The sequence below is a fragment of the Branchiostoma lanceolatum genome, chromosome 13 (genome assembly GCF_035083965.1).
Source record: "Branchiostoma lanceolatum isolate klBraLanc5 chromosome 13, klBraLanc5.hap2, whole genome shotgun sequence".
Lineage (NCBI taxonomy): Eukaryota > Metazoa > Chordata > Leptocardii > Amphioxiformes > Branchiostomatidae > Branchiostoma > Branchiostoma lanceolatum.
Genome location: NC_089734.1, coordinates 9,828,020 through 9,852,775, shown reverse-complemented (window position 1 = coordinate 9,852,775; position 24,756 = coordinate 9,828,020). Strand labels below are relative to the sequence as shown.

Sequence of the window (24,756 nt, the reverse complement as noted above, 5' to 3'; positions counted from 1 at the left end):
TGTAAACATGGTCGTGTGCGGCGTCGTTTCCTTGGAAGTTGCAACTGTGGTTGTTTGACTTGTAGAAAGTTTAGATGTTTTTGCTGTTGTGGGTAACGTGGTTGTTGTGCTAGTTGTCTCCTCTGTTGTAGGTTCTGTTGTTGCTTTGTGTGTTGTTAACATTTTTATTTGTGTTGTGGCAGGTAATGTGGTTATACTGCTTGTAGTGGGCTCAGTAGTAGATTCTGGTGTTGTTTTCTGTGTTGTTAACTTTGTTGTTTGTTTGGTTGTCTCAGCTGTAGTCGCTGTTAAGGTTGAAATGCTAGTTTCCTGTTAAAAGAAGGGACCAAATGTTTTATTGCTGCCTCCCAAATAATCCATTGTACCTTTGTGGTCTGTTTTTTTTCGTAGCGATAGAAAAGAGGGAAGTGTATTTATACGTATGCTATCAAACATTGATTCATTATCTACCTGTGTACTACCAAGTGCTGTTGGTGCTGTGGTTTGTATAGTTGTACTCTGTGTAGTTTTGGTGGTTTTGTGAGTTATTGTGGGCTCTTTTGTCGGTGTAATTGTAAGGATGGTCGTGTGTTGCGTTGTTTCCTTGGACGTTGCAGCCGTGGTTGTTTGACTTGTAGAACGTTTAGATGTTTTTGCTGTTGTGGGTAACGTGGTTGTTGTGCCAGTAGTATGCTCTGTTGTTGCTTTGTGTGTTGTTAACATTTTTAATTGTGTTGTGGCAGGTAATGTGGTTATACTGCTTGTAGTGGGCTCAGTTGTAGATTCTGGTGTTGTTTTCTGTGTTGTTAACTTTGTTGTTTGTTCGGTTGTCTCAGCTGTAGTCGGTTTTGAAGTTAAAATGCTAGTTTTCTGTCAAAAGAAGAGACCAAAGGTTTTATTGCTGCCTACTAAAGAATCTATATTGCCAATATCGTTTGTGAGTGTGTTTTGTAGTGATGAAAAAGAGAGAAGTCTATTTTGACGTAAGCTATGAAATTCCGATTCATTATCTACCTGTTTATCTACCTGTTTGGAATACATTACCATCTAACATCAAATCATTGACAGTCCCATATCATTTTAAGAAGGCCATCTACCAGTTTGTCACCAATTATTCGTAAGTTAAGTTAGCAATCTGTATTTGTTATGATTATGAAAATAACGTTATGTCCTTTTAATCTTGCACTGTATATATGTCTGTGTTTGTATACTTTTTGTGTTGAACCCTGGAAGATTAGTCGCAATTCGACTAAAGGTTATCGAAATAAACCAATAAACCAATACCTGTGTGGTTCTTAATGTTGTAGGTGCTGTGGTTTGTACAGTTGTCCGCTCTGTAGTTCTGGCTGTTGTTTGGGTTGTTGTTGGCTGTTTTGTCGGTGTAATTGTAAAGATGGTTGTTTGTGGCGTTGTTTGAGCAGTTGTTGCAATTGTCGTTTTTACTGTTGTGGGTAACGTGGTTGTTGTTGCAGTAGTGCGCTCTGTTGTAGGTTCCGGTGTTGTTTTCTGCGTTGTTAACATTGTTGTCTGTTCGGTTGTCTCAGCTGTAGTCGGTTTTGAAGTTAAGATGCTAGTTTCCTGTCAAAGAAAGAGACCAAAGGTTTTATCGCTGTCTTCCAAAGAATCCATATTGCCAATATCGTATGTGAGCGTCCTTTCTAGTAATGAAAAAGGGAGAAGTCTATTTTGACGTAAGCTATCAAATTTCGATTCAATTTCTACCTGTGTGGTTCTGAATGTTGTAGGTGATGTGGTTTGTACAGTTGTCCGCTCTGTAGTTCCGGCTGTTGTTTGGGATGTTGTTGACTCTTTTGTCGGTGTAATTGTAAACATGGTTGTTTGTGGCGTGGTTTGAGCAGTGCTTGAAATTGTCGTTTTTATTGTTGTAGGTAACGTGGTTGTTGTGCCAGTAGTACGCTGTGTTGTAGGTTCCGGTGTTGTTTTCTCCGTTGTTAACATTGTTGTTTGCTCGGTTGTCTCAGCTGTAGTCGGTGTTGAAGTTGAAATGGTAGTTTCCTGTTAAAAGAAGAAAGATCAAAGGTTTTATTGCTGCCTACTAAAGAAGCTATTGTATCAGTGTCGTTTTTGGTGTTGCTTCCAATGGATGGAAAAGAGGGAACTCATTTTGATGTTTGCTATCAAACATTGATTCGTTATGTACCTGCGTACTGCTAAATGTGGTTGGTACTGTGGTTTGCCTGGTTGTAATCTTTGTAGTTTCTGCTGTTGTGTGAGTTGTTGTGAACTCTTTTGTCGGTGTAATTGTAAACATGGTCGTGTGTGGCGTGGTTTCCTCTGTAGTTGAAGCTGTGGTTGTTTGACTTGTAGAACGTTTAGATGTTTTTGCTGTTGTGGGTAACGTGGTTGTTGTGCCAGTAGTATGCTCTGTTGTCGATTCTGGCGTTGTTTTCTGTGTTGTTAACATTGTTGTTTGTTCGGTTGTCTCAGCTGTAGTCGGTTTTGAAGTCAAAATGCTAGTTTCCTGTCAAAAGAAGAGACCAAAGGTTTTATTGCTGCCTACTTAAGAACCCATATTGCCAATATCGTTTGTGAGTGTGCTTTCTAGTGATGAAAAAGAGAGAAGTCTATTTGACGTAAGCTATGAAATTTCGATTCATTATCTACCTGTGTGGTTCTTAATGTTGTAGGTGCTGTGGTTTGTACAGTTGTCCGCTCTGTAGTTCTGGCTGTTGTTTGGGTTGTTGCTGGCTCTTTTGTCGGTGCAATTGTAAAGATGGTTGTTTGTGGCGTTGTTTGAGCAGTTGTTGCAATTGTAGTTTTTATTGTTGTGGGTAACGTGGTTGTTGTTGCAGTAGTACGCTCTGTTGTAGGTTCCGGTGTTGTTTTCTCCGTTGTTAACATTGTTGTCTGTGCGGTTGTCTCAGCTGTAGTCGGTTTTGAAGTTAAAATACTAGTTTCCTGTTAAAAGAAGAAACATATGAAAGGTTTTATTACTGTCTATTGAAGAAGCTATTGTATCATTGTCGTTTGTGGTGTTGCTTCCAATGGATGGAAAAGAGGGAACTCATTTTGACGTTTGCTATCAAAAATTGATTCATCATCTACCTGTGTTAAGCTATGGTTTGATCTAAGTTGCCGACAAGTACTAATATCGTATAAGACAGGTGGTGTGGGTCTTGAAGTGGTTTGATAAGTAACACTCGGTGTATGCTCCGTGGTCGGTTTAACGTCGTCCCGACGTTGTAAGCAGCGTTGTCTGTATTCTTGATTTAGGTATTGTATGTTTCGATGAAGTTGAGATGGCTGCTTTGTAGTGTTGATAACAGATCTTCAGGCCTGAGTAAAACGTATGTTCTAATATTGCATAATCAAAATTATATATGACATACCCATTGACTAATTTTGTTCACTTTTACCTGTGTAGTTTGTTGGGTTGATCTTGCGGTAGTTTCTGCAGTTGTCTTCTCTGTTGTTGGAATGACTGTTGTTGGAAGAGCCGTTGTTTCAACAGTTGATGATGCTGTAGACGGTTGAAACGTTGATCGTTCTGATGTTTGTATTGTTGTGTGCTCCGTTGTTGGTTCAACCGACGACTTCTCTGTTGTAAGCTGTGTTGTTTGTATCGTTGTTAGAAGTGTTGTTGGCTTCGTTGAAGTTGACCTGGTTGTTTGCTATCAAAAATCAGGACGGCAAGTGATTTGACTTGAGTTAAGTGTATGTTCTAACATTGCGCATGCAACCATCTATAGACATTTTCTTTGTTGATCTACGCTATTGACTGATTTATTTTATGTTTACCTGTGTAGTTTGAAGGGTTGATTTTGCGGTTGTTTCTGCAGTAGTCCTCTCGGTTGTCGGACTGACGGTGGTTAGAAGAGCCGTTGTTTCAACAGTTGTTGGTGCTGTAGACGGTTGAAACGTGGATCGTGCCGATGTTTGTATTGTTGTGTGCTCTGTTGTGGGTTCGACCGACGTCCTTTCTGTTGTAAGTTGTGTTGTTTGTATCGTTGACTGAAATGTTGTTGGCTTCATTGAAGTTGAACTGGTCGTTTTCTATGTGGACATCACATTATTAGACTTGAGTAGATTGTATATTCTAACGTTGCGTGTGAAATCATTAATGTGTGCATGCACACGTAGAACATTGTCTAATTTAGTTGATTTTTTTCTTGACAGTGTGTAGTTTGTAAGGTTGATATTTTAGTCTTTGATAAGGTATGTCCAATGGAGGTCTAGCTGGTTTTATTATCGCACAAATGTATGTTCTGATATTGCACACTCAGCCTATTTGTAACGATCTGTTGACCCGCTTATTTTGATTGAGTTCATTTTTACCTGTGTAGTTAGTAAAGTTGATTGTTCTGTCGTTTCTGCTGTAGTCTTCTCTGTTGTTGGAAGGACAGTCGTTGGAAGTACCGTTGTTTCAACAGTTGTGGATGCCGTGGATGGTTTAAACGTGGAGCTTTCTGATGTTCTCAGTGTTGTATGTAACGTCGTTTGCCTCGTTATGAGCTCAGATGTCGGTTCAATCGACGTCTTCTCTGTTGTAAGGTGCGTTGTTTGGACCGTTGACTGTTGTGTTGTTGTTTTCAATGAAGTTGAAATGGTTGTTTTCTAGAAATGACAAGACGTGATTTGGGTGAGTGTATGCGGTGCGTAGTTTTCTTAGAATGCATATTGAACCTGCTATGTACTGTACATTTACCCTCACTCTTGATTGATAGACTATTTTTCACCTGTGTAGTTTGTGGTGTTGATTTTTCAGTCGTTTTCACAGTGGTCCTTTCTGTTGTTGGGGCAATAGTGGTCGGAAGTACCGTTGTTTTAACAGTTGTGGATAATGTAGATGGCTGAAGTGTAGAGCGTTCTGTTGTTCTGACTGTTGTAGGCACCGTTGTTGTTTTCCTCGTTGTGAGCTCAGATGTCGGTTCAACCGACGATTTCTCTGTTGTAAGCTGTGTTGTTTGTACCGTTGTTTGTGGTGTTGTTGTTTTTTGTGAAGTTGAAATGGTTGTTTTCTGCAAAGTGCAACAAGTGACTGCGTTTTAGGAGAAAATTCACATTCTTATTTTTTTTCTTCAGAATTATACAACGTACTTTTCGCCGTTCGTGTATCCCCTTCCTAAATTGGGATGTTTTTACCTGTGTAGTTTTCAGGGTTGATTCCCCTGTCGTCTGTGCGGTTGTCCTCTCTGTCGTGGGAATGATAGTGGTTGGTTGTACCGTTGTTTCAACAGTTGTGGATAATGTCGACGGTTGAAGAGTGGAGCGTTCCGTTGTTTTGATTGTTGTAGGCACCGTTGTTGTTTTCCTCGTTGTGAGCTCAGATGTCGGTTCAACCGACGACTTCTCTGTTGTAAGCTGTGTTGTTTGCACTGTTGACTGCGATGTTGTTGGTTTTGGTGAAGTTGAAATGGTTGTTTTCTAGGAAGGACAACAAGAGATTGGGTTTGAGGGGAAAATGCATATTCTTATTCATTCAAAGAATAAAATTGTATTTTTGCCGTTGTTGTACCCGTTTACTAATTGGGCTGTTTTTACCTGTGTAGTGTACATGGTTGATTCTCTTGTCGTTTGTGCGGTTGTCCTCTCTGTCGTGGGAATGATAGTGGTTGGTTGTACCGTTGTTTCAACAGTTGTGGATAATGTCGACGGTTGAAGAGTGGAGCGTTCCGTTGTTTTGATTGTTGTAGGCACCGTTGTTGTTTTCCTCGTTGTGAGCTCAGATGTCGGTTCAACTGACGTCTTCTCTGTTGTAAGGTGCGTTGTTTGGACCGTTGACTGTGATGTTGTTGGTTTTTGTGACGTTGAAATTGTTGTTTTCTAGGAAGTACAACATGTGATTTGGTTTGAGGAGAAAATACATATTCTTATTGTCCATACTCAAACAACTTACTTTTTATCTTTTGTTCATCCACTGATTTAGATATCTTACCTGTGTAGTTTGTAGGGTTGATCTTCTGGTCGTTTTTGCGGTTGTTCTCTCTATTGTGGGAATGATAGTTGTTGGTTGTTCTGTTGTTTGAACAGTTGTGAATGCTGTGGAAGGTTGAAGCGTGGAGCGTTCCGATGTTCTTATAGTTGTAGGCAGCGTTGTTGTTTGTCTTGTTGTGATCTCCGATGTGGGTTCAACTGACGTCTTCTCTGTTGTAAGGTGCGTTGTTTGGACCGTTGACTGTTGTGTTGTTGGTTTTTGTGAAGTTGAAATGGTTGTTTTCTAGGAAGGACAACAAGTGATTGCGTTTGAGTGCAAAATCCATAATCTTATTTTTTCAAAGAATGACATTGTATTTTTGCCGTTGCTGTACCCGTTTACTAATTAGGCTGTTTTACCTGTGTAGTGTACATGGTTGATTCTCTTGTCGTTTGTGCGGTTGTCCTCTCTGTTGTGGGAATGATAGTGGTTGGTAGAACTGTTGTTTGAACAGTTGTGGACAATGTAGATGGCTGAAGTGTGGAGCGTTCCGTTGTTCTGACTGTTGTAGGCACCGTTGTTGTTTTCCTCGTTGTGAGCTCAGATGTCGGTTCAACTGACGACTTCTCTGTTGTAAGCAGCGTAGTTTGTACCGTTGATTGCGATGTTGTTGGTTTTTGTGAAGTTGAAATCGTGGTTTTCTACAAGGACAAGTAATTTGATATGAGGATAATTGTATATTCTTATTATCCTTACTCAAACAATGCTATTTACCGTTCGCTAATTCACTAATTCATTTTTTTACCTGTGTAGTTTGTAGGGTTGATCTTCTGGTCGTTTTTGCGGTTGTTCCCTCTGTTGTGGGAATGATAGTTGTTGGCTGTTCTGTTGTTTGGACAGTTGTGAATGCTGTGGAAGGTTGAAGCGTGGAGCGTTCCGATGTTCTTATAGTTGTAGGCAGCGTTGTTGTTTGTCTTGTTGTGATCTCCGATGTGGGTTCAACTGACGTCTTCTCTGTTGTAAGGTGCGTTGTTTGGACCGTTGACTGTTGTGTTGTTGGTTTTTGTGAAGTTGAAACGGTTGTTTGCTAGGAAGGACAACAAGTGATTAGGTTTGAGGAGAAAATGCATATTCTTATTTTTTCAAAAAATGAAATTGTATTTTTGCCGTTGCTGTACCCGTTTACTAATAGGGCTGTTTTACCTGTGTAGTGTACATGGTTGATTCTCCTGTCGTTTGTGCGGTTGTGCTCTCTGTTGTGGGAATGATAGTGGTTGGTAGAACTGTTGTTTCAACAGTTGTAGATAATGTAGACGGTTGCAGAGTGGAGCGTTCCGTTGTTCTGATTGTTGTAGGCACCGTTGTTGTTTTCCTCGTTGTGATCTCCGATGTCGGTTCAACTGACGACTTCTCTGTTGTAAGGTGCGTTGTTTGGACCGTTGACTTTTGTGTTGTTGGTTTTTGTGAAGTTGAAATGGTTGTTTTCTAATAAGTGCATCAAGTGTTGGGGTTAAAGAAAGAAAGTAAAATCTTAAAGAATACTAAACATCGTATCTTAGCCGTTCGTGAGACCGCTTACTAATTAGAAAGTTTTTACCTGTGTAGTTTGCCAGGTTGTCTTCTCTGTTGTGGGAATAACAGTGCTTGGAAGTACCGTTGTTTCGACTGTTGTGAATGCTGTGGAAGGTTGAAGCGTGGAGCGTTCTGATGTTCTTATAGTTGTTGGCAACGTTGTAGTTTGTCTTGTAGTGAGCTTCGATGTCGGTTCAACTGATGATTTCTTTGTTGTAAGTTGCGTTGTTTGTACCGTTGACTGCGATGTTGTTGGCTTTAGTGAAGTTGAAATGGTTGTTTTCTAGACATGAGAACAAGGAATTGAGTTTGAGCAAAATTGTCTATCATATTTTGTCTTTAGTGTATCCTTTTACTAATTTGAATGTTTAATATAATATTGATGATGAAGGATTTGTAGAAGGTCTCCCTAGCCCTGTCGTTTGCTGCATTGTTTCCATTGTTGTCTGTAGTGTCGTCGATTGCAGAGAAAACATTGCTTCTCTTGTAGTAATACTGTAAAAGGGGAATTGTTTTGCGGTTTTCGCAGTGACCTGTTCCAGCCAGCTTAAAACGACCGCTTTCTGCCCATTATATCCCTATTGCCAAATAATACTGTTAAAGATTTTGTGGAAGGCTTCACTGATGTTTGCTGCGTTGTTTTCATTGTTGACCTAACTTCTGTTGGTTGAGGAGAAGTGGAAATTGTGCTTATCTAGTAGTAATATGTGATGGGACAAGTGGTGTTTAGTATGCTGACTTACATAATTATGCCGGCAATGTAGAAATGTTGGGATATGTATGAGGAACACATGTGTTTGAATTAAGTCACTTCTAAGTTGATATTTTAGATGCTTAGGTGTTTACCTTAATAGTTAGAGGTGGATGTGTTATCCGTGTAGTGTGTGCAGTAGAAATATCTGTTGTAGGAAGTATTGTAGTTGGGACAGCTGATGTTTGCAGAGTTGTATAAGCTGACGATGTAGGAAACTTGGAATGCTCTGATGTGTACATCGTTGTGGGAAAAGTCGTCGGCTGTTGGGTAGATATTGGTGTTGATGGTTTGGTTAAAGTCTTCTCTGTTGTTTGCTGGGTTGATAGCATTGTTGACTGGGATGTCGGTTGCAGAGATGTGGAAATTGTGCTTATCTATTAGTAAAATGTGATAGAAAGGTGGTGTATAGCATGGTAAGTTTAAGTGATGTAACAATTGTGGATATGTTGGAGGAAAACGTGTTTGGTTCAAGGCACTATAAGTTGATATTTCAGATGCTGTAGTGTTTACCTTAGTAGTTGGAGGTGGATGTGTTATCCGTGTAGTGTGTGCAGTAGAAATATCTGTTGTAGGAAGTATTGTACTTGGCAGAGCTGACGATGTAGGAAAAGTGGAATGCTCTGATGTGTACAATGATGTGGGAATAGTCGTCGGCTGTTGGGTAGATATTGGTGTTGATGGTTTGGCGGAAGGCTTCACTGTTGTTTGCTGCGTTGATTGCATTGTTGACTGGGATGTTGTCGGTTGCAGAGATGTGGAAATTGTGCTTATCTATTAGTAAAATGTGATAGAAAGGTGGTGTATAGCATGGTAAGTTTGAGTGATGTAACAACTGTGGAAATGTTGGAGGAAAACGTGTTTGGTTCAAGGCACTATAAGTTGATATTTCAGATGCTGTAGTGTTTACCTTAGTAGTTGGAGGTGGATGTGTTATCCGTGTTGTTTGTGCAGTAGAAATATCTGTTGTAGGAAGTTGAGTAGTTGGCAGAGCTGACGATTTAGGAAAGAAGGAATGCTCTGATGTGTACAATGATGTGGGAATAGTCGTCGGCTGTTGGGTAGATATTGGTGTTGATGGTTTGGTGGAAGGCTTTACTGTTTTTTTCTGCGTTGATAGCATTGTTGACTGGGATGTTGTCGGTTGCAGAGATGTGGAAATTGTGCTTATCTATTAGTAAAATGTGATAGAAAGGTGGTGTATAGCATGGTAAGTTTAAGTGATGTAACAATTGTGGAAATATGGGAGGGAAACGTGTTTGGTTCAAGGCACTATAAGTTGATATTTCAGATGCTGTAGTGTTTACCTTAGTAGTTGGAGGTGGATGTGTTATCCGTGTAGTGTGTGCAGTAGAAATATCTGTTGTAGGAAGTATTGTACTTGGCAGAGCTGACGATGTAGGAAAAGTGGAATGCTCTGATTTGTACAATGATGTGGGAATAGTCGTCGGCTGTTGGGTAGATATTGGTGTTGATGGTTTGGTGGAAGGCTTTACTGTTGTTTGCTGCGTTGATTGCATTGTTGACTGGGATGTTGTCGGTTGCAGAGATGTGGAAATTGTGCTTATCTATTAGTAAAATGTGATAGAAAGGTGGTGTATAGCATGGTAAGTTTGAGTGATGTAACAATTGTGGAAATGTTGGAGGAAAACGTGTTTGGTTCAAGGACTATAAGTTGATATTTCAGATGCTGTAGTGTTTACCTTAGTAGTTGGAGGTGGATGTGTTATCCGTGTTGTTTGTGCAGTAGAAATATCTGTTGTAGGAAGTTGAGTAGTTGGCAGAGCTGACGATGTAGGAAAGAAGGAATGCTCTGATGTGTACAATGATGTGGGAATAGTCGTCGGCTGTTGGGTAGATATTGGTGTTGATGGTTTGGTGGAAGGCTTCACTGTTGTTTGCTGCGTTGATTGGATTGTTGACTGGGATGTTGTCGGTTGCAGAGATGTGGAAATTGTGCTTATCTATTAGTAAAGTGTGATAGAAAGGTGGTGTATAGCATGGTAAGTTTAAGTGATGTAACAATTGTGGAAATGTTGGAGGAAAGCGTGTTTGGTTCAAGGCACTATAAGTTGATATTTCAGATGCTGTAGTGTTTACCTTAGTAGTTGGAGGTGAATGTGTTATCCGTGTAGTGTGTGCAGTAGAAATATCTGTTGTAGGAAGTATTGTACTTGGCAGAGCTGACGATGTAGGAAAAGTGGAATGCTCTGATTTGTACAATGATGTGGGAATAGTCGTCGGTTGTTGGGTAGATATTGGTGTTGATGGTTTGGCGGAAGGCTTCACTGTTGTTTGCTGCGTTGATTGGATTGTTGACTGGGATGTTGTCGGTTGCAGAGATGTGGAAATTGTGCTTATCTATTAGTAAAATGTGATAGAAAGGTGGTGTATAGCATGGTAAGTTTAAGTGATGTAACAATTGTGGAAATGTTGGAGGAAAACGTGTTTGGTTCAAGGCACTATAAGTTGATATTTCAGATGCTGTAGTGTTTACCTTAGTAGTTGGAGGTGGATGTGTTATCCGTGTAGTGTGTGCAGTAGAAATATCTGTTGTAGGAAGTTGAGTAGTTGGGACAGCTGATGTTTGCATAGTTGTATAAGCTGATGATGTAGGAAACTTGGAATGCTCTGATGTGTACATTGTTGTGGGAAAAGTCGTCAGCTGTTGGGTAGATATTGGTGTTGATGGTTTGGTGGAAGGCTTTTCTGTTGTTTGCTGCGTTGATTGCATTGTTGACTGGGATGTTGTCGGTTGCAGAGATGTGGAAATTGTGCTTATCTATTAGTAAAATGTGATAGAAAGGTGGTGTATAGCATGGTAAGTTTAAGTGATGTAACAATTATGGAAATGTTGGAGGAAAACGTGTTTGGTTCAAGGCACTATAAGTTGATATTTCAGATGCTGTTGTGTTTACCTTAGTAGTTGGAGGTGGATCTGTTATCCGTGTAGTGTGTGCAGTAGAAATATCTGTTGTAGGAAGTATTGTACTTGGCAGAGCTGACAATGTAGGAAAAGTGGAATGCTCTGATGTGTACAATGATGTGGGAAAAGTCGTCGGCTGTTGGGTAGATATTGGTGCTGATGGTTTGGTTAAAGTCTTCACTGTTGTTTGCTGGGTTGATAGCATTGTTGACTGTGATGTCGGTTGCAGAGATGTGGAAATTGTGCTTATCTATTAGTAAAATGTGATAGAAAGGTGGTGTATAGCATGGTAAGTTTAAGTGATGTAACAATTGTGGAAACGTTGGAGGAAAACGTGTTTGGTTCAAGGCACTATAAGTTGATATTCCAGATGCTGTAGTGTTTACCTTAGCAGTTGGAGGTGGATGTGTTATCCGTGTAGTGTGTGCAGTAGAAATATCTGTTGTAGGAAGTATTGTACTTGGCAGGGCTGACGATGTAGGAAAAGTGGAATGCTCTGATTTGTACAATGATGTGGGAATAGTCGTCGGTTGTTGGGTAGATATTGGTGTTGATGGTTTGGCGGAAGGCTTCACTGTTGTTTGCTGCGTTGATTGGATTGTTGACTGGGATGTTGTCGGTTGCAGAGATGTGGAAATTGTGCTCATCTATTAGTAAAATGTGATGGAAAGGTGGTGTATAGCATGGTAAGTTTAAGTGATGTAACAATTGTGGAAATGTTGGAGGAAAACGTGTTTGGTTCAAGGCACTATAAGTTGATATTTCAGATGCTGTAGTGTTTACCTTAGTAGTTGGAGGTGGATGTGTTATCCGTGTTGTTTGTGCAGTAGAAATATCTGTTGTAGGAAGTTGAGTAGTTGGCAGAGCTGACGATTTAGGAAAGAAGGAATGCTCTGATGTGTACAATGATGTGGGAATAGTCGTCGGCTGTTGGGTAGATATTGGTGTTGATGGTTTGGTGGAAGGCTTTACTGTTGTTTGCTGCGTTGATTGGATTGTTGACTGGGATGTTCTCGGTTGCAGAGATGTGGAAATTGTGCTTATCTATTAGTAAAATGTGATAGAAAGGTGGTGTATAGCATGGTAAGTTTAAGTGATGTAACAATTGTGGATATGTTGGAGGAAAACGTGTTTGGTTCAAGGCACTATAAGTTGATATTTCAGATGCTGTAGTGTTTACCTTAGTAGTTGGAGGTGGATGTGTTATCCGTGTAGTGTGTGCAGTAGAAATATCTGTTGTAGGAAGTATTGTACTTGGCAGAGCTGACGATTTAGGAAAAGTGGAATGCTCTGATTTGTACAATGATGTGGGAATAGTCGTCGGTTGTTGGGCAGATATTGGTGTTGATGGTTTGGCGGAAGGCTTCACTGTTGTTTGCTGCGTTGATTGCATTGTTGACTGGGATGTTCTCGGTTGCAGAGATGTGGAAATTGTGCTTATCTATAAGTAAAATGTGATGGAAAAGGTGGTGTATAGCATGGTAAGTTTAAGTGATGTAACAATTGTGGAAATGTTGGAGGAAAACGTGTTTGGTTCAAGGCACTATAAGTTGATATTTCAGATGCTGTAGTGTTTACCTTAGTAGTTGGAGGTGGATGTGTTATCCGTGTAGTGTGTGCAGTAGAAATATCTGTTGTAGGAAGTTGAGTAGTTGGGACAGCTGATGTTTGCATAGTTGTATAAGCTGATGATGTAGGAAACTTGGAATGCTCTGATGTGTACATTGTTGTGGGAAAAGTCGTCAGCTGTTGGGTAGATATTGGTGTTGATGGTTTGGTGGAAGGCTTTTCTGTTGTTTGCTGCGTTGATTGCATTGTTGACTGGGATGTTGTCGGTTGCAGAGATGTGGAAATTGTGCTTATCTATTAGTAAAATGTGATAGAAAGGTGGTGTATAGCATGGTAAGTTTAAGTGATGTAACAATTATGGACATGTTGGAGGAAAACGTGTTTGGTTCAAGGCACTATAAGTTGATATTTCAGATGCTGTTGTGTTTACCTTAGTAGTTGGAGGTGGATGTGTTATCCGTGTAGTGTGTGCAGTAGAAATATCTGTTGTAGGAAGTATTGTACTTGGCAGAGCTGACAATGTAGGAAAAGTGGAATGCTCTGATGTGTACAATGATGTGGGAAAAGTCGTCGGCTGTTGGGTAGATATTGGTGCTGATGGTTTGGTTAAAGTCTTCACTGTTGTTTGCTGGGTTGATAGCATTGTTGACTGTGATGTCGGTTGCAGAGATGTGGAAATTGTGCTTATCTATTAGTAAAATGTGATAGAAAGGTGGTGTATAGCATGGTAAGTTTAAGTGATGTAACAATTGTGGAAACGTTGGAGGAAAACGTGTTTGGTTCAAGGCACTATAAGTTGATATTTCAGATGCTGTAGTGTTTACCTTAGCAGTTGGAGGTGGATGTGTTATCCGTGTAGTGTGTACAGTAGAAATATCTGTTGTAGGAAGTATTGTACTTGGCAGGGCTGACGATGTAGGAAAAGTGGAATGCTCTGATTTGTACAATGATGTGGGAATAGTCGTCGGTTGTTGGGTAGATATTGGTGTTGATGGTTTGGCGGAAGGCTTCACTGTTGTTTGCTGCGTTGATTGGATTGTTGACTGGGATGTTGTCGGTTGCAGAGATGTGGAAATTGTGCTTATCTATTAGTAAAATGTGATGGAAAGGTGGTGTATAGCATGGTAAGTTTAAGTGATGTAACAATTGTGGAAATGTTGGAGGAAAACGTGTTTGGTTCAAGGCACTATAAGTTGATATTTCAGATGCTGTAGTGTTTACCTTAGTAGTTGGAGGTGGATGTGTTATCCGTGTTGTTTGTGCAGTAGAAATATCTGTTGTAGGAAGTACCGTAGTTGGCAGAGCTGACGATTTAGGAAAGAAGGAATGCTCTGATGTGTACAATGATGTGGGAATAGTCGTCGGCTGTTGGGTAGATATTGGTGTTGATGGTTTGGTGGAAGGCTTTACTGTTGTTTGCTGCGTTGATTGGATTGTTGACTGGGATGTTCTCGGTTGCAGAGATGTGGAAATTGTGCTTATCTATTAGTAAAATGTGATAGAAAGGTGGTGTATAGCATGGTAAGTTTAAGTGATGTAACAATTGTGGATATGTTGGAGGAAAACGTGTTTGGTTCAAGGCACTATAAGTTGATATTTCAGATGCTGTAGTGTTTACCTTAGTAGTTGGAGGTGGATGTGTTATCCGTGTAGTGTGTGCAGTAGAAATATCTGTTGTAGGAAGTATTGTACTTGGCAGAGCTGACGATTTAGGAAAAGTGGAATGCTCTGATTTGTACAATGATGTGGGAATAGTCGTCGGTTGTTGGGCAGATATTGGTGTTGATGGTTTGGCGGAAGGCTTCACTGTTGTTTGCTGCGTTGATTGCATTGTTGACTGGGATGTTCTCGGTTGCAGAGATGTGGAAATTGTGCTTATCTATTAGTAAAATGTGATGGAAAAGGTGGTGTATAGCATGGTAAGTTTAAGTGATGTAACAATTGTGGAAACGTTGGAGGAAAACGTGTTTGGTTCAAGGCACTATAAGTTGATATTTCAGATGCTGTAGTGTTTACCTTAGTAGTTGGAGGTGGATGTGTTATCCGTGTTGTTTGTGCAGTAGAAATATCTGTTGTAGGAAGTTGAGTAGTTGGCAGAGCTGACGATTTAGGAAAGAAGGAATGCTCTGATGTGTACAATGATGTGGGAATAGTCGTCGGTTGTTGGGTAGATATTGGTGTTGATGGTTTGGTGGAAGGCTTCACTGTTTTTTTCTGCGTTGATAGCATTGTTGACTGGGATGTTGTCGGTTGCAGAGATGTGGAAATTGTGCTTATCTATTAGTAAAATGTGATAGAAAGGTGGTGTATAGCATGGTAAGTTTAAGTGATGTAACAATTGTGGAAATATGGGAGGGAAACGTGTTTGGTTCAAGGCACTATAAGTTGATATTTCAGATGCTGTAGTGTTGACCTTAGCAGTTGGAGGTGGATGTGTTATCCGTGTAGTGTGTGCAGTAGAAATATCTGTTGTAGGAAGTATTGTACTTGGCAGAGCTGACGATGTAGGAAAAGTGGAATGCTCTGATTTGTACAATGATGTGGGAATAGTCGTCGGCTGTTGGGTAGATATTGGTGTTGATGGTTTGGCGGAAGGCTTCACTGTTGTTTGCTGCGTTGATTGCTTTGTTGACTGGGATGTTGTCGGTTGCAGAGATGTGGAAATTGTGCTTATCTATTGGTAATACGTGATGGAAAAGGTGGTGTATAGCATGGTAAGATTAAGTGATGTAACAATTGTGGAAATGTTGGAGGAAAACGTGTTTGCTTCAAAGCACTATAAGTTGATATTTCAGATTGTATGTAGAAAACAAAAGGTGGTGTATAGCAACTCATGTAGTTCGCCATGTCATAGTGGATAGCCCGCCTTTTCCTTTTGTATTGCGCGTTTTTGACTCCGTTGTAGATGGTTTCGTTGAAGTCGAAATAGTACTTATTGATGTTAATACACCGTTCATCGTATAATGTTTAGTAGATCGGTCAACAAGCTTATTCACAACAAGTGAAGACCTGCGTTGAGTTCTATGAATTAAAGGTCTTACCGAAGTAGTCTGCTGTGTTGTCACCTCTGATGTGGGGATGAATGTTGACTGGAAGGTAGTTTCTTCCGTTGTAAGACTTGTTGTCCTTTCCGTTGTTACTGGAGTTGTAATATCTACAGTAGAAAAATACTTGTATTCCCGACTCTGTAGATTTGAACTTAAAATCAACACGTGTAAAAATACAATATTGTGCCTTCTTGCTGCTTTTTTGTTGGTTAGCTGGGGGACGTTGACGCCTATGTCCCATGAGTTGTTTTGCTTTTAAGTTTAATTATCGATTTTTGTTCCAGATGAACACCCATTTCTCAATGATTTCAGTACCATGGATTGGTTTTTATTCACTGACCATCAGAAAGCTCTTATCGCCATTTACGGAAAGACGTACGCTTTGATCCCGTTGCTGGTTAGGCTATAGATAAGAAGTAATTTACTTTTTACATGTGATATCTTACCTGAGGTGACCTCTGTTGTGGGAAGCACAGTAGTTGGTAGCGTAGTCGTCTCGATGGTACGATGCGTAGTTTCTCTTGTTGAAGCCAGAGTGGTTGGTATTGTTGTTCTTTCGGTAGTTTTACCTGTTTTGAAACGCAAATGTTAGTGATGTGTACATGTGTTGTTGCTAGAGGTCGAGGATCGACAAACAGGTTTTGGATTCCCTTGCTACCGGTCGGACACAATGTAGTACACTGATCTTCAGTTTTGCTTATCGAATGACATTTTCCTAGAGTATATCTACGCAAAGAACAGCGATTGGCTCTCAAGGCTTAGGTTAATATGATTTCTCAATTGTTATCTTTTATATGATCCTCCGTTATAAACAACGCAGTGACCTAACATTGGTGTCAGGGATGTTAAGGTGTTCAAAATAATTACGCTTTGATTTCAACTTATAAACAAATCTAAATATTGTTTAGCTTCTTGGTGTCGTTACATCTTCTTCCATCAATAACTTGAATATGTGATTTTTGTGAATGTGTACGGTTGGTTGGTTGGTTAATGCTTCATAAAATGTTAAAAATGTATTATGGCTAACAGTGTAGTTTTACCACTGGTGAACTCTGTTGTATGTTGTAACGTGGATGCAATTGTGGACATTTGAGTGGTTTGTTCTGTTGTCTGTTGTGTTGACGTAACGGTAGTCTGTGCTGTAGTTCTTCCAGAAGTGACCTCTGTTGTGGGGAGCACAGTTGTTTGAGCCGTAGTGCTGTGTGTGGTTTGCTCTGTATTTTTTTGGGTAGTGACAAAAATAGTTGGTTTTGTTGTTTTGTCTGCTGCAGTTCTTTGTGTGGTCAGATGAGTGGTAGGAAGAGATGTGGTTATTGTCGTTGGCCGAGACGTCTTGCCTGTGGAAGCAGTTTTTATTGAATTCAGTAAAGAAAAAGTTGTTTGGTTGATTATCATACGGTGTTCATTTGTCTTTGTGTCACTGTGATCAATAAAACTTTAGCGAAATTGATAGGTGTTAGTTTTATGGGAGAGTAGTTTTACCTGTGGTGACCTCTGTTGTTGACTGTACCGTGGAAGGTATTGTGGACTTTTGAGTGGTTTGTTGTGTTGTTTTCTGAGTGCTAACAACGGTAGTTGGTGACGTTGTTTTTTTGGTGGTCTGTGCTGTAGTTTTCTCTGAAGTGACCTCTGTTGTGGGGAGCACAGTTGTTTGAGCCGTAGTGCTGTGTGTGGTTTGATGTGTAGTTTTTTGGGTAGTGACAGAAGTAGTTGGTTTCGTTGTTTTTTCTGTAGTTTTTACTGTAGTTTGTTGTGTGGTCAGATGAGTGGTAGGATGAGATGTGGTTATTGTCGTTGGCCTGGTAGTCTTGCCTGTGGAAGAAGTTATGTCGTCAGTGAACATTTATATTTGAAAAGTTGTTTGAGCGGTAGCGTGGTAGTTTTCCGTGTGGTTTCCGACGCCGTGAAAGGAGTGGCTGGTGCGATGATGTAGGTTTCTGAATAGTCTACGTAAGATTTGTTTTAGTGAAAACTGTCAGAATTATATTGCAAAGTTGTTCTTGATTATTGGTCGCCATAGAGTTCATTAGGTGAATTCTACTTGGCTATTGCATCATTAGATTGATTTTATTAAGAAATGCAATTTTACCTGCCAAAACACAAGTCGCCTTGCATACTTTCTTTATCAGTACGAAACGTTATCAATCTATGTAATATATTTTTGTTTGCAGCAGATCAAGTGTGTCTAGCCTTGTATGACTAGTTTTACCTGTGGTGACTTCTGTCGTCGGATTAAATGTTGTTGGTACGGTAGTTTGTTGTGTTGTTTCCAGGGTTGTGAGAAGAGTAGTCGGTTTCGTTGTTTTCTCTGTAGACTGTGCTGTAGTACGTTGGGTGGTGAAATGTGTGGTTGGAATGAACGTCGGAGGAAAAGTGGTCCTTACTGTCGTTGGTTTAGAAGTCTTGCCTGTGATAAAGTATTTGACGGAAATGCTGTTATGTTACCACTTTTTTGTTAGCATCTGCAATCGTGTTTTAAGGACATTGTCTTATGAAATTTCGTTGTGTGGAATGTGCAATATGTTTTGTTTCGGTTTGTTTTCTAAAACGTTTTGGTCAGCGTTTTCGTTGATTTTTATCAAAAACTTTCTTTTTGTGGTTATCATAATAACAATAATAGTCTTTATTGCATATTCCTGCCAAGAAGGACTAAATGCACAGAGGACCACACGTAGTCTATAAGAAGGATAATATATAGTCCGACAGTCTAATAAGAAGCATAATACAAAACATGAATTGATAAGCTGCTACATTCTAACATTGACAAACAAAACGATAGAAGCATTATCATACGGTGTTCATTTGTCCTTGTGTAACTGTCATCGATTAAACTTCCGCTAGGTGTTAGTTTTATGGGAGATTAGTTTTACCTGTGGTGATCTCTGTTGTTGACTGTACCGTAGAAGGTATTGTAGACTTTTGAGTGGTTTGTTGTGTTGTTTTTTGAGTGCTAACAATGGTAGTTGGTAACGTTGTTTTGTCGGTGGTCTGTGCTGTAGTTTTGTCTGAAGTGACATCTGTTGTGGGGAGCACAGTTGTTCGAGCCGTAGTGCTGTGTGTGGTTTGATGTGTAGTTTTTTGGGTAGTGACAAAAGTAGTTGGTTTCGTTGTTTTTTCTGTAGTTTTTACTGTAGTTTGTTGTGTGGTCAGATGAGTGGTAGGAAGAGATGTGGTTATTGTTGTTGGCCGGGTAGTTTTGCCTGAGGAAAAAGTTATTTTGTCAGTGAACTGTTATATGTGAGAAGTTGTCCGAGAGTTTGTGCTGGTAGCAGTTTCCTCTGGGATTTCCAACGCCGTGAAAGAAGTGGCTGTCGAGATGATGCAGTTTTCTTCACAGTTTGCGTTATTGTGTTTCAGTGAAAACTGTCATAACCAAATTGCAAAGTTATTCTTGAATATTGGTTGCCATAGAATTCATTAGGGGAATACTATGTGGTAATTGAATTCTTCAGGTTATATCTATGAAGAAAAGTGCTTTATATTTACTTGCCAAGGTACTTTAAGTCACGTTGTATTAATTCAGGATCATGATCAGTACATAATGCCATCAATTTATATAATATACTTTCTGTTCGCGGCAGATCAAGTGTGTTTCGCCGTTGTCTAACTAGATTTACCTGTAGTGGCTTCTGTCGTCGGAATTACTGTTGATTGTACGGTAGTTTGTTGTGTTGTTTCTTCGGTGGTGACAAGAGTAGTCGGTTTCGTTGTTTTCTCTGTAGACTGTGCTGTAGTACGTTGGGTGGTGAAATGTGTAGTTGGAATGAACGTCGCAGGGACAGTTGTCTTTACTGTCGTTGGTTTCGAAGTCTTGCCTGTGATAAAGTATTTGACAGAAATGTTGTTATGTTACTAATTTTATGTAAGTATCTACAGCAGTGTTAAAAGCACATGGTCTTATTACTTTTCGTTGTGATGAACTTGCAATATGTTTTGTTGTGGTGTTATTTTCTAAAACGTTTTGGTCAGTGTTCTTGTGAATTTCATTAGAATGATTTTTACTTGTTTGGTCATCATACGGTGTCCATATGTTTGTGTGTCACTGTGATCGATAAAACTTTCGCCAAATTGCTAGGTGTTAGTTTTATGGGAGATTAGTTTTACCTGTGGTGACCTCTGTTGTTGACTGTACCGTGGAAGGTATTGTGGACTTTTCAGTGGTTTGTTGTGTTGTTTTTTGAGTGCTAACAATGGTAGTTGGTAACGTTGTTTTTTCGGTGGTCTGTGCTGTAGTTTTGTCTGAAGTGACCTCCGTTGTGGGGAGCACAGTTGTTTGAGCCGAAGTGCTGTGTGCGGTTTGATGTGTAGTTTTTTGGGTAGTGACAAGAGTAGTTGGTTTTGTTGTTTTTTCTGTAGTTTCTGCTGTAGTTCGTTGTGTGGTCATATAAGTGGTAGGAAGAGATGTGGTTATTGTCGTTGGCCGGGATGTCTTGCCTGTGGAAGAAGTTATGTCGTCAGTGAACTGATATATGTGAAAAGATGTTCGAGCGGTAGTGCTGTCAGTAATTTCCTTTGTGATTTCCGACGCCGTGAAAGGAGTGACTGGTGAGATGAAATAGTTTTGTTAATAGTCTGCGTTATCTTTTTTCATTGTGTAAAATGTCATAATCAAATTGCAAAGTTGTTCTTTAAAATTGGTTGCCATGGAATTTATCATGTTAAATTCATATGTGGTTTTTGATTCATTGGGTTAATTCTATGAAGAAACGCAATTCATATTTTACCTGGCACGAAAACTAAAGTCGCCTTGTGTTCATTCAGGATCATAATCAATATATAATTTAAACAACCAATCAATCAATCAATTTCATGTTTTTCTGTTCACGGCAGATTAAGTGTGTTCAACGTAGTCTAACTAGTTTTACCTGTGGTGACTTCTGTCGTCGGATTAAATGTTGTTGGTACGGTAGTTTGTTGTGTTGTTTCCAGGGTCGTGAGAAGAGTAGTCGGTTTCGTTGTTTTCTCTGTAGACTGTGCTGTAGTACGTTGGGTGGTGAAATGTGTGGTTGGAATGAACGTCGGAGGAAAAGTTGTCTCTACTGTCGTTGGTTTAGAAGTCTTGCCTGTGATAAAGTATTTGACAGACATGTTTTAATGTTACTAATTCTGTTTTGTAAGTATCTGCAGCAGTGTTTAAAGCACATGGTCTTATTACTTTTCGTTGTGATGAACTTACAATATGTTTTGTTGTGTTGTTGTTGTTTTCTGAAACGTTTTGGTCAGTGTTTTTGTGAATTTAAATTAGAATGATGATTTACTTGGTTGGTTGGTTATGATACGGTGTCCATTTGTTTGTGTGTCACTGTGATCGATAAAATTTCCGCCAAATTGAGTAGTTGTTAGGTTTATAGGAAATTAGTTTTACCTGTGGTGATCTCTGTTGTTGACTGTACCGTGGAAGGTATTGTGGACTTTTGAGTGGTTTGTTGTGTTGTTTTTTGAGTGCTAACAATGGTAGTTGGTAACGTCATTTTTGCGGTGGTCTGCGCTGTAGTGTTTTGGGAAGTGATCTCCGTTGTGGGGAGCACAGTTGTTCGAGCCGTAGTGCTGTGTGCGGTTTGATGTGTAGTTTTTTGGGTAGTGACAAAAGTAGTTGGTTTTGTTGTTTTTTCTGTAGTTTCTGCTGTAGTTCGTTGTGTGGTCAGATAAGTGGTAGGAAGAGATGTGGTTATTGTTGTTCGCTGGGATGTCTTGCCTGTGGAAGAAGTTATTTCGTCAGTGAACTGATATATGTGAAAAGTTTTCGAGCGGTAGTGCTGTTAGTAATTTCCTTTGTGATATCCGACGCCGTGAAAGGGGTGACTGGTGAGATGAAATAGTTTTGTTAATAGTCTGCGTTATCTTTTTTCATTGTGTAAAATGTCATAATCAAATTGCAAAGTTGTTCTTTAAAATTGGTTGCCATGGAATTTATTAAGTTAAATTCATATATGGTCATTGAATTCATTGGGTTAATTCTATGAAGAAACGCGATTTATATTTTACCTGGCACGAAAACTAAAGTCGCCTTGTGTTCATTCAGGATCATAATCAATATATAATTTAAACAACCAACCAATCAATCAATCAATTAATTTCATGTTTTTCTGTTTGCGGCAGATTAAGTGTGTTCAACGTAGTCTAGCTCGTTTTACCTGTGGTGACCTCTGTCGTCGGATTAAATGTTGTTGGTACGGTAGTTTTTTGTGTTGTTTCCAGGGTCGTGAGAAGAGTAGTCGGTTTCGTTGTTTTCTCTGTAGACTGTGCTGTAGTACGTTGGGTGGTGAAATGTGTGGTTGGAATGAACGTCGGAGGAAAAGTTGTCTCTACTGTCGTTGGTTTAGAAGTCTTGCCTGTGATAAAGTATTTGACAGACATGTTGTAATGTTACTAATTTTATGTAAGTATCTGCAGCAGTGTATAAAGAACATGGTCTTATTACTTTTCGTTGTGATAAACTTGCAATATGTTTTGTTGTGGTGTTGTTGTTTTCTGAAACGTTTTGGTCAGTGTTTTTGTGAATTTCAATTAGAATGATGTTTTATTTGGTTCGTTATCATATGGTGTCCATTTCTTTTCGTGTCACTGTGATCGATAACATTTCCGCCAAATTGCTAGGTGTTAGTTTTATAGGAGATTAGTTTTACCTGTGGTGATCTCTGTTGTTGACTGTACCGTGGAAGGAATTGTGGACTTTTGAGTGGTTTGTTGTGTTGTTTTTTGAGTGCTAACAATGGTAGTTGGTAACGTTGTTTTGTCGGTGGTCTGTGCTGTAGTTTTGTCTGAAGTGACCTCTGTTGTGGGGAGCACAGTTGTTCGAGCCGTAGTGCTGTGTGTGGTTTGATGTGTAGTTTTTTGGGTAGTGACAAAAGTAGTTGGTTTCGTTGTTTTTTCTGTAGTTTTTACTCTAGTTTGTTGTGTGGTCAGATGAGTGGTAGGAAGAGATGTGGTTATTGTTGTTGGCCGGGTAGTTTTGCCTGAGGAAAAAGTTATTTTGTCAGTGAACTGTTATATGTTGTCCGAGCGTTAGTGCTGGTAGTAGTTTCCTCTGGGATTTCCAACGCCGTGAAAGAAGTGGCTGTCGAGATGATGCAGTTTTCTTCACAGTTTGCGTTATTGTGTTTCAGTGAAAACTGTCATAACCAAATTGCTAAGTTATTCTTGAATATTGGTTGCCATAGAATTCATTAGGGGAATTCTATGTGATTATTGAATTCTTCAGGGTGTATCTTTGAAGAAAAGTGCTTTATATTTACTTGCCAAGGTACTTTAAGTCACCTTGTATTAATTCAGGATCATGATCAGTACATAATGCCATCAATTTATATAATATACTTTCTGTTCGCGGCAGATCAAGTGTGTTTCGCCGTTGTCTAACTAGATTTACCTGTAGTGGCTTCTGTCGTCGGAATTACTGTTGATTGTACGGTAGTTTGTTGTGTTGTTTCTTCGGTGGTGACAAGAGTAGTCGGTTTCGTTGTTTTCTCTGTAGACTGTGCTGTAGTACGTTGGGTGGTGAAATGTGTAGTTGGAATGAACGTCGCAGGGACAGTTGTCTTTACTGTCGTTGGTTTCGAAGTCTTGCCTGTGATAAAGTATTTGACAGAAATGTTGTTATGTTACTAATTTTATGTAAGTATCTGCAGCAGTGTTAAAAGCACATGGTCTTATTACTTTTCGTTGTGATGAACTTGCAATATGTTTTGTTGTGGTGTTATTTTCTAAAACGTTTTGGTCAGTGTTCTTGTGAATTTCATTAGAATGATTTTTACTTGTTTGGTCATCATACGGTGTCCATATGTTTGTGTGTCACTGTGATCGATAAAACTTTCGCCAAATTGCTAGGTGTTAGTTTTATGGGAGATTAGTTTTACCTGTGGTGACCTCTGTTGTTGACTGTACCGTGGAAGGTATTGTGGACTTTTCAGGTGTTTGTTGTGTTGTTTTTTGAGTGCTAACAATGGTAGTTGGTAACGTTGTTTTTTCGGTGGTCTGTGCTGTAGTTTTGTCTGAAGTGACCTCCGTTGTGGGGAGCACAGTTGTTTGAGCCGAAGTGCTGTGTGCGGTTTGATGTGTAGTTTTTTGGGTAGTGACAAGAGTAGTTGGTTTTGTTGTTTTTTCTGTAGTTTCTGCTGTAGTTCGTTGTGTGGTCATATAAGTGGTAGGAAGAGATGTGGTTATTGTCGTTGACCGGGATGTCTTGCCTGTGGAAGAAGTTATTTTGTCAGTGAACTGATATATGTGAAAAGATGTTCGAGCGGTAGTGCTGTCAGTAATTTCCTTTGTGATTTCCGACGCCGTGAAAGGAGTGACTGGTGAGATGAAATAGTTTTGTTAATAGTCTGCGTTATCTTTATTCATTGTGTAAAATGTCATAATCAAATTGCAAAGTTGTTCTTTAAAATTGGTTGCCATGGAATTTATCATGTTAAATTCATATGTGGTTTTTGATTCATTGGGTAAATTCTATGAAGAAACGCAATTTATATTTTACCTGGCACGAAAACTAAAGTCGCCTTGTGTTCATTCAGGATCATAATCAATATATAATTTAAACAACCAATCAATCAATCAATCAATCAATTTCATGTTTTTCTGTTCACGGCAGATTAAGTGTGTTCAACGTAGTCTAACTAGTTTTACCTGTGGTGACTTCTGTCGTCGGATTAAATGTTGTTGGTACGGTAGTTTGTTGTGTTGTTTCCAGGGTCGTGAGAAGAGTAGTCGGTTTCGTTGTTTTCTCTGTAGACTGTGCTGTAGTACGTTGGGTGGTGAAATGTGTGGTTGGAATGAACGTCGGAGGAAAAGTTGTCTCTACTGTCGTTGGTTTAGAAGTCTTGCCTGTGATAAAGTATTTGACAGACGTGTTGTAATGTTACTAATTCTTTGTAAGTACTGTATCTGCAGCAGTGTTTAAAGCACATGGTCTTATTACTTTTCGTTGTGATGTACTTATAATATGTTTTGTTGTGTTGTTGTTGTTTTCTGAAACGTTTTGGTCGGTGTTTTTGTGAAGTTGAATTAGAATGATGATTTACTTGGTTGGTTATCATACGGT

The 24,756-nt window shown here is 39.5% G+C and overlaps 2 protein-coding genes across 52 annotated transcripts in view; one reads left to right on the top strand and one right to left on the bottom strand.

Annotated features, from left to right (window-relative positions):
* The window catches only part of LOC136447472 (mucin-3B-like), a 180,292-nt gene that overhangs the window by 53,867 nt on the left and 101,669 nt on the right, over positions 1-24,756 (bottom strand). For 45 of the 50 annotated variants that reach the window (XM_066446394.1, XM_066446395.1, XM_066446396.1 and 42 more), the window contains 27 exons: positions 24,342-24,539; positions 23,086-23,283; positions 22,346-22,675; positions 21,854-22,051; positions 21,085-21,414; positions 20,585-20,782; positions 19,824-20,153; positions 18,590-18,919; positions 17,929-18,126; positions 17,202-17,531; positions 16,166-16,288; positions 15,714-15,826; positions 7,452-7,709; positions 7,058-7,339; positions 6,660-6,941; positions 6,274-6,555; positions 5,876-6,157; positions 5,482-5,763; positions 5,083-5,364; positions 4,677-4,958; positions 4,276-4,554; positions 3,739-3,993; positions 3,357-3,611; positions 2,605-2,898; positions 2,141-2,461; positions 1,702-1,995; positions 1,264-1,557 (listed from right to left, as the gene is read on the bottom strand). In XM_066446394.1, the coding sequence (XP_066302491.1) occupies positions 1,264-1,557; positions 1,702-1,995; positions 2,141-2,461; positions 2,605-2,898; positions 3,357-3,611; positions 3,739-3,993; positions 4,276-4,554; positions 4,677-4,958; positions 5,083-5,364; positions 5,482-5,763; positions 5,876-6,157; positions 6,274-6,555; positions 6,660-6,941; positions 7,058-7,339; positions 7,452-7,709; positions 15,714-15,826; positions 16,166-16,288; positions 17,202-17,531; positions 17,929-18,126; positions 18,590-18,919; positions 19,824-20,153; positions 20,585-20,782; positions 21,085-21,414; positions 21,854-22,051; positions 22,346-22,675; positions 23,086-23,283; positions 24,342-24,539 (7,100 nt within the window). Of the gene's footprint in view, positions 1-1,263; positions 1,558-1,701; positions 1,996-2,140; positions 2,462-2,604; positions 2,899-3,356; positions 3,612-3,738; positions 3,994-4,275; positions 4,555-4,676; positions 4,959-5,082; positions 5,365-5,481; positions 5,764-5,875; positions 6,158-6,273; positions 6,556-6,659; positions 6,942-7,057; positions 7,340-7,451; positions 7,710-15,713; positions 15,827-16,165; positions 16,289-17,201; positions 17,532-17,928; positions 18,127-18,589; positions 18,920-19,336; positions 19,535-19,823; positions 20,154-20,584; positions 20,783-21,084; positions 21,415-21,853; positions 22,052-22,345; positions 22,676-23,085; positions 23,284-24,341; positions 24,540-24,756 lie in introns of all 50 variants that reach the window. The other 5 variants (XM_066446411.1, XM_066446427.1, XM_066446439.1 and 2 more) reach the window with 5 other exon arrangements.
* Positions 1-24,756, top strand: part of LOC136447475 (uncharacterized) — a 162,181-nt gene that overhangs the window by 64,293 nt on the left and 73,132 nt on the right. The gene's annotated exons all lie outside the window — the stretch shown is intronic.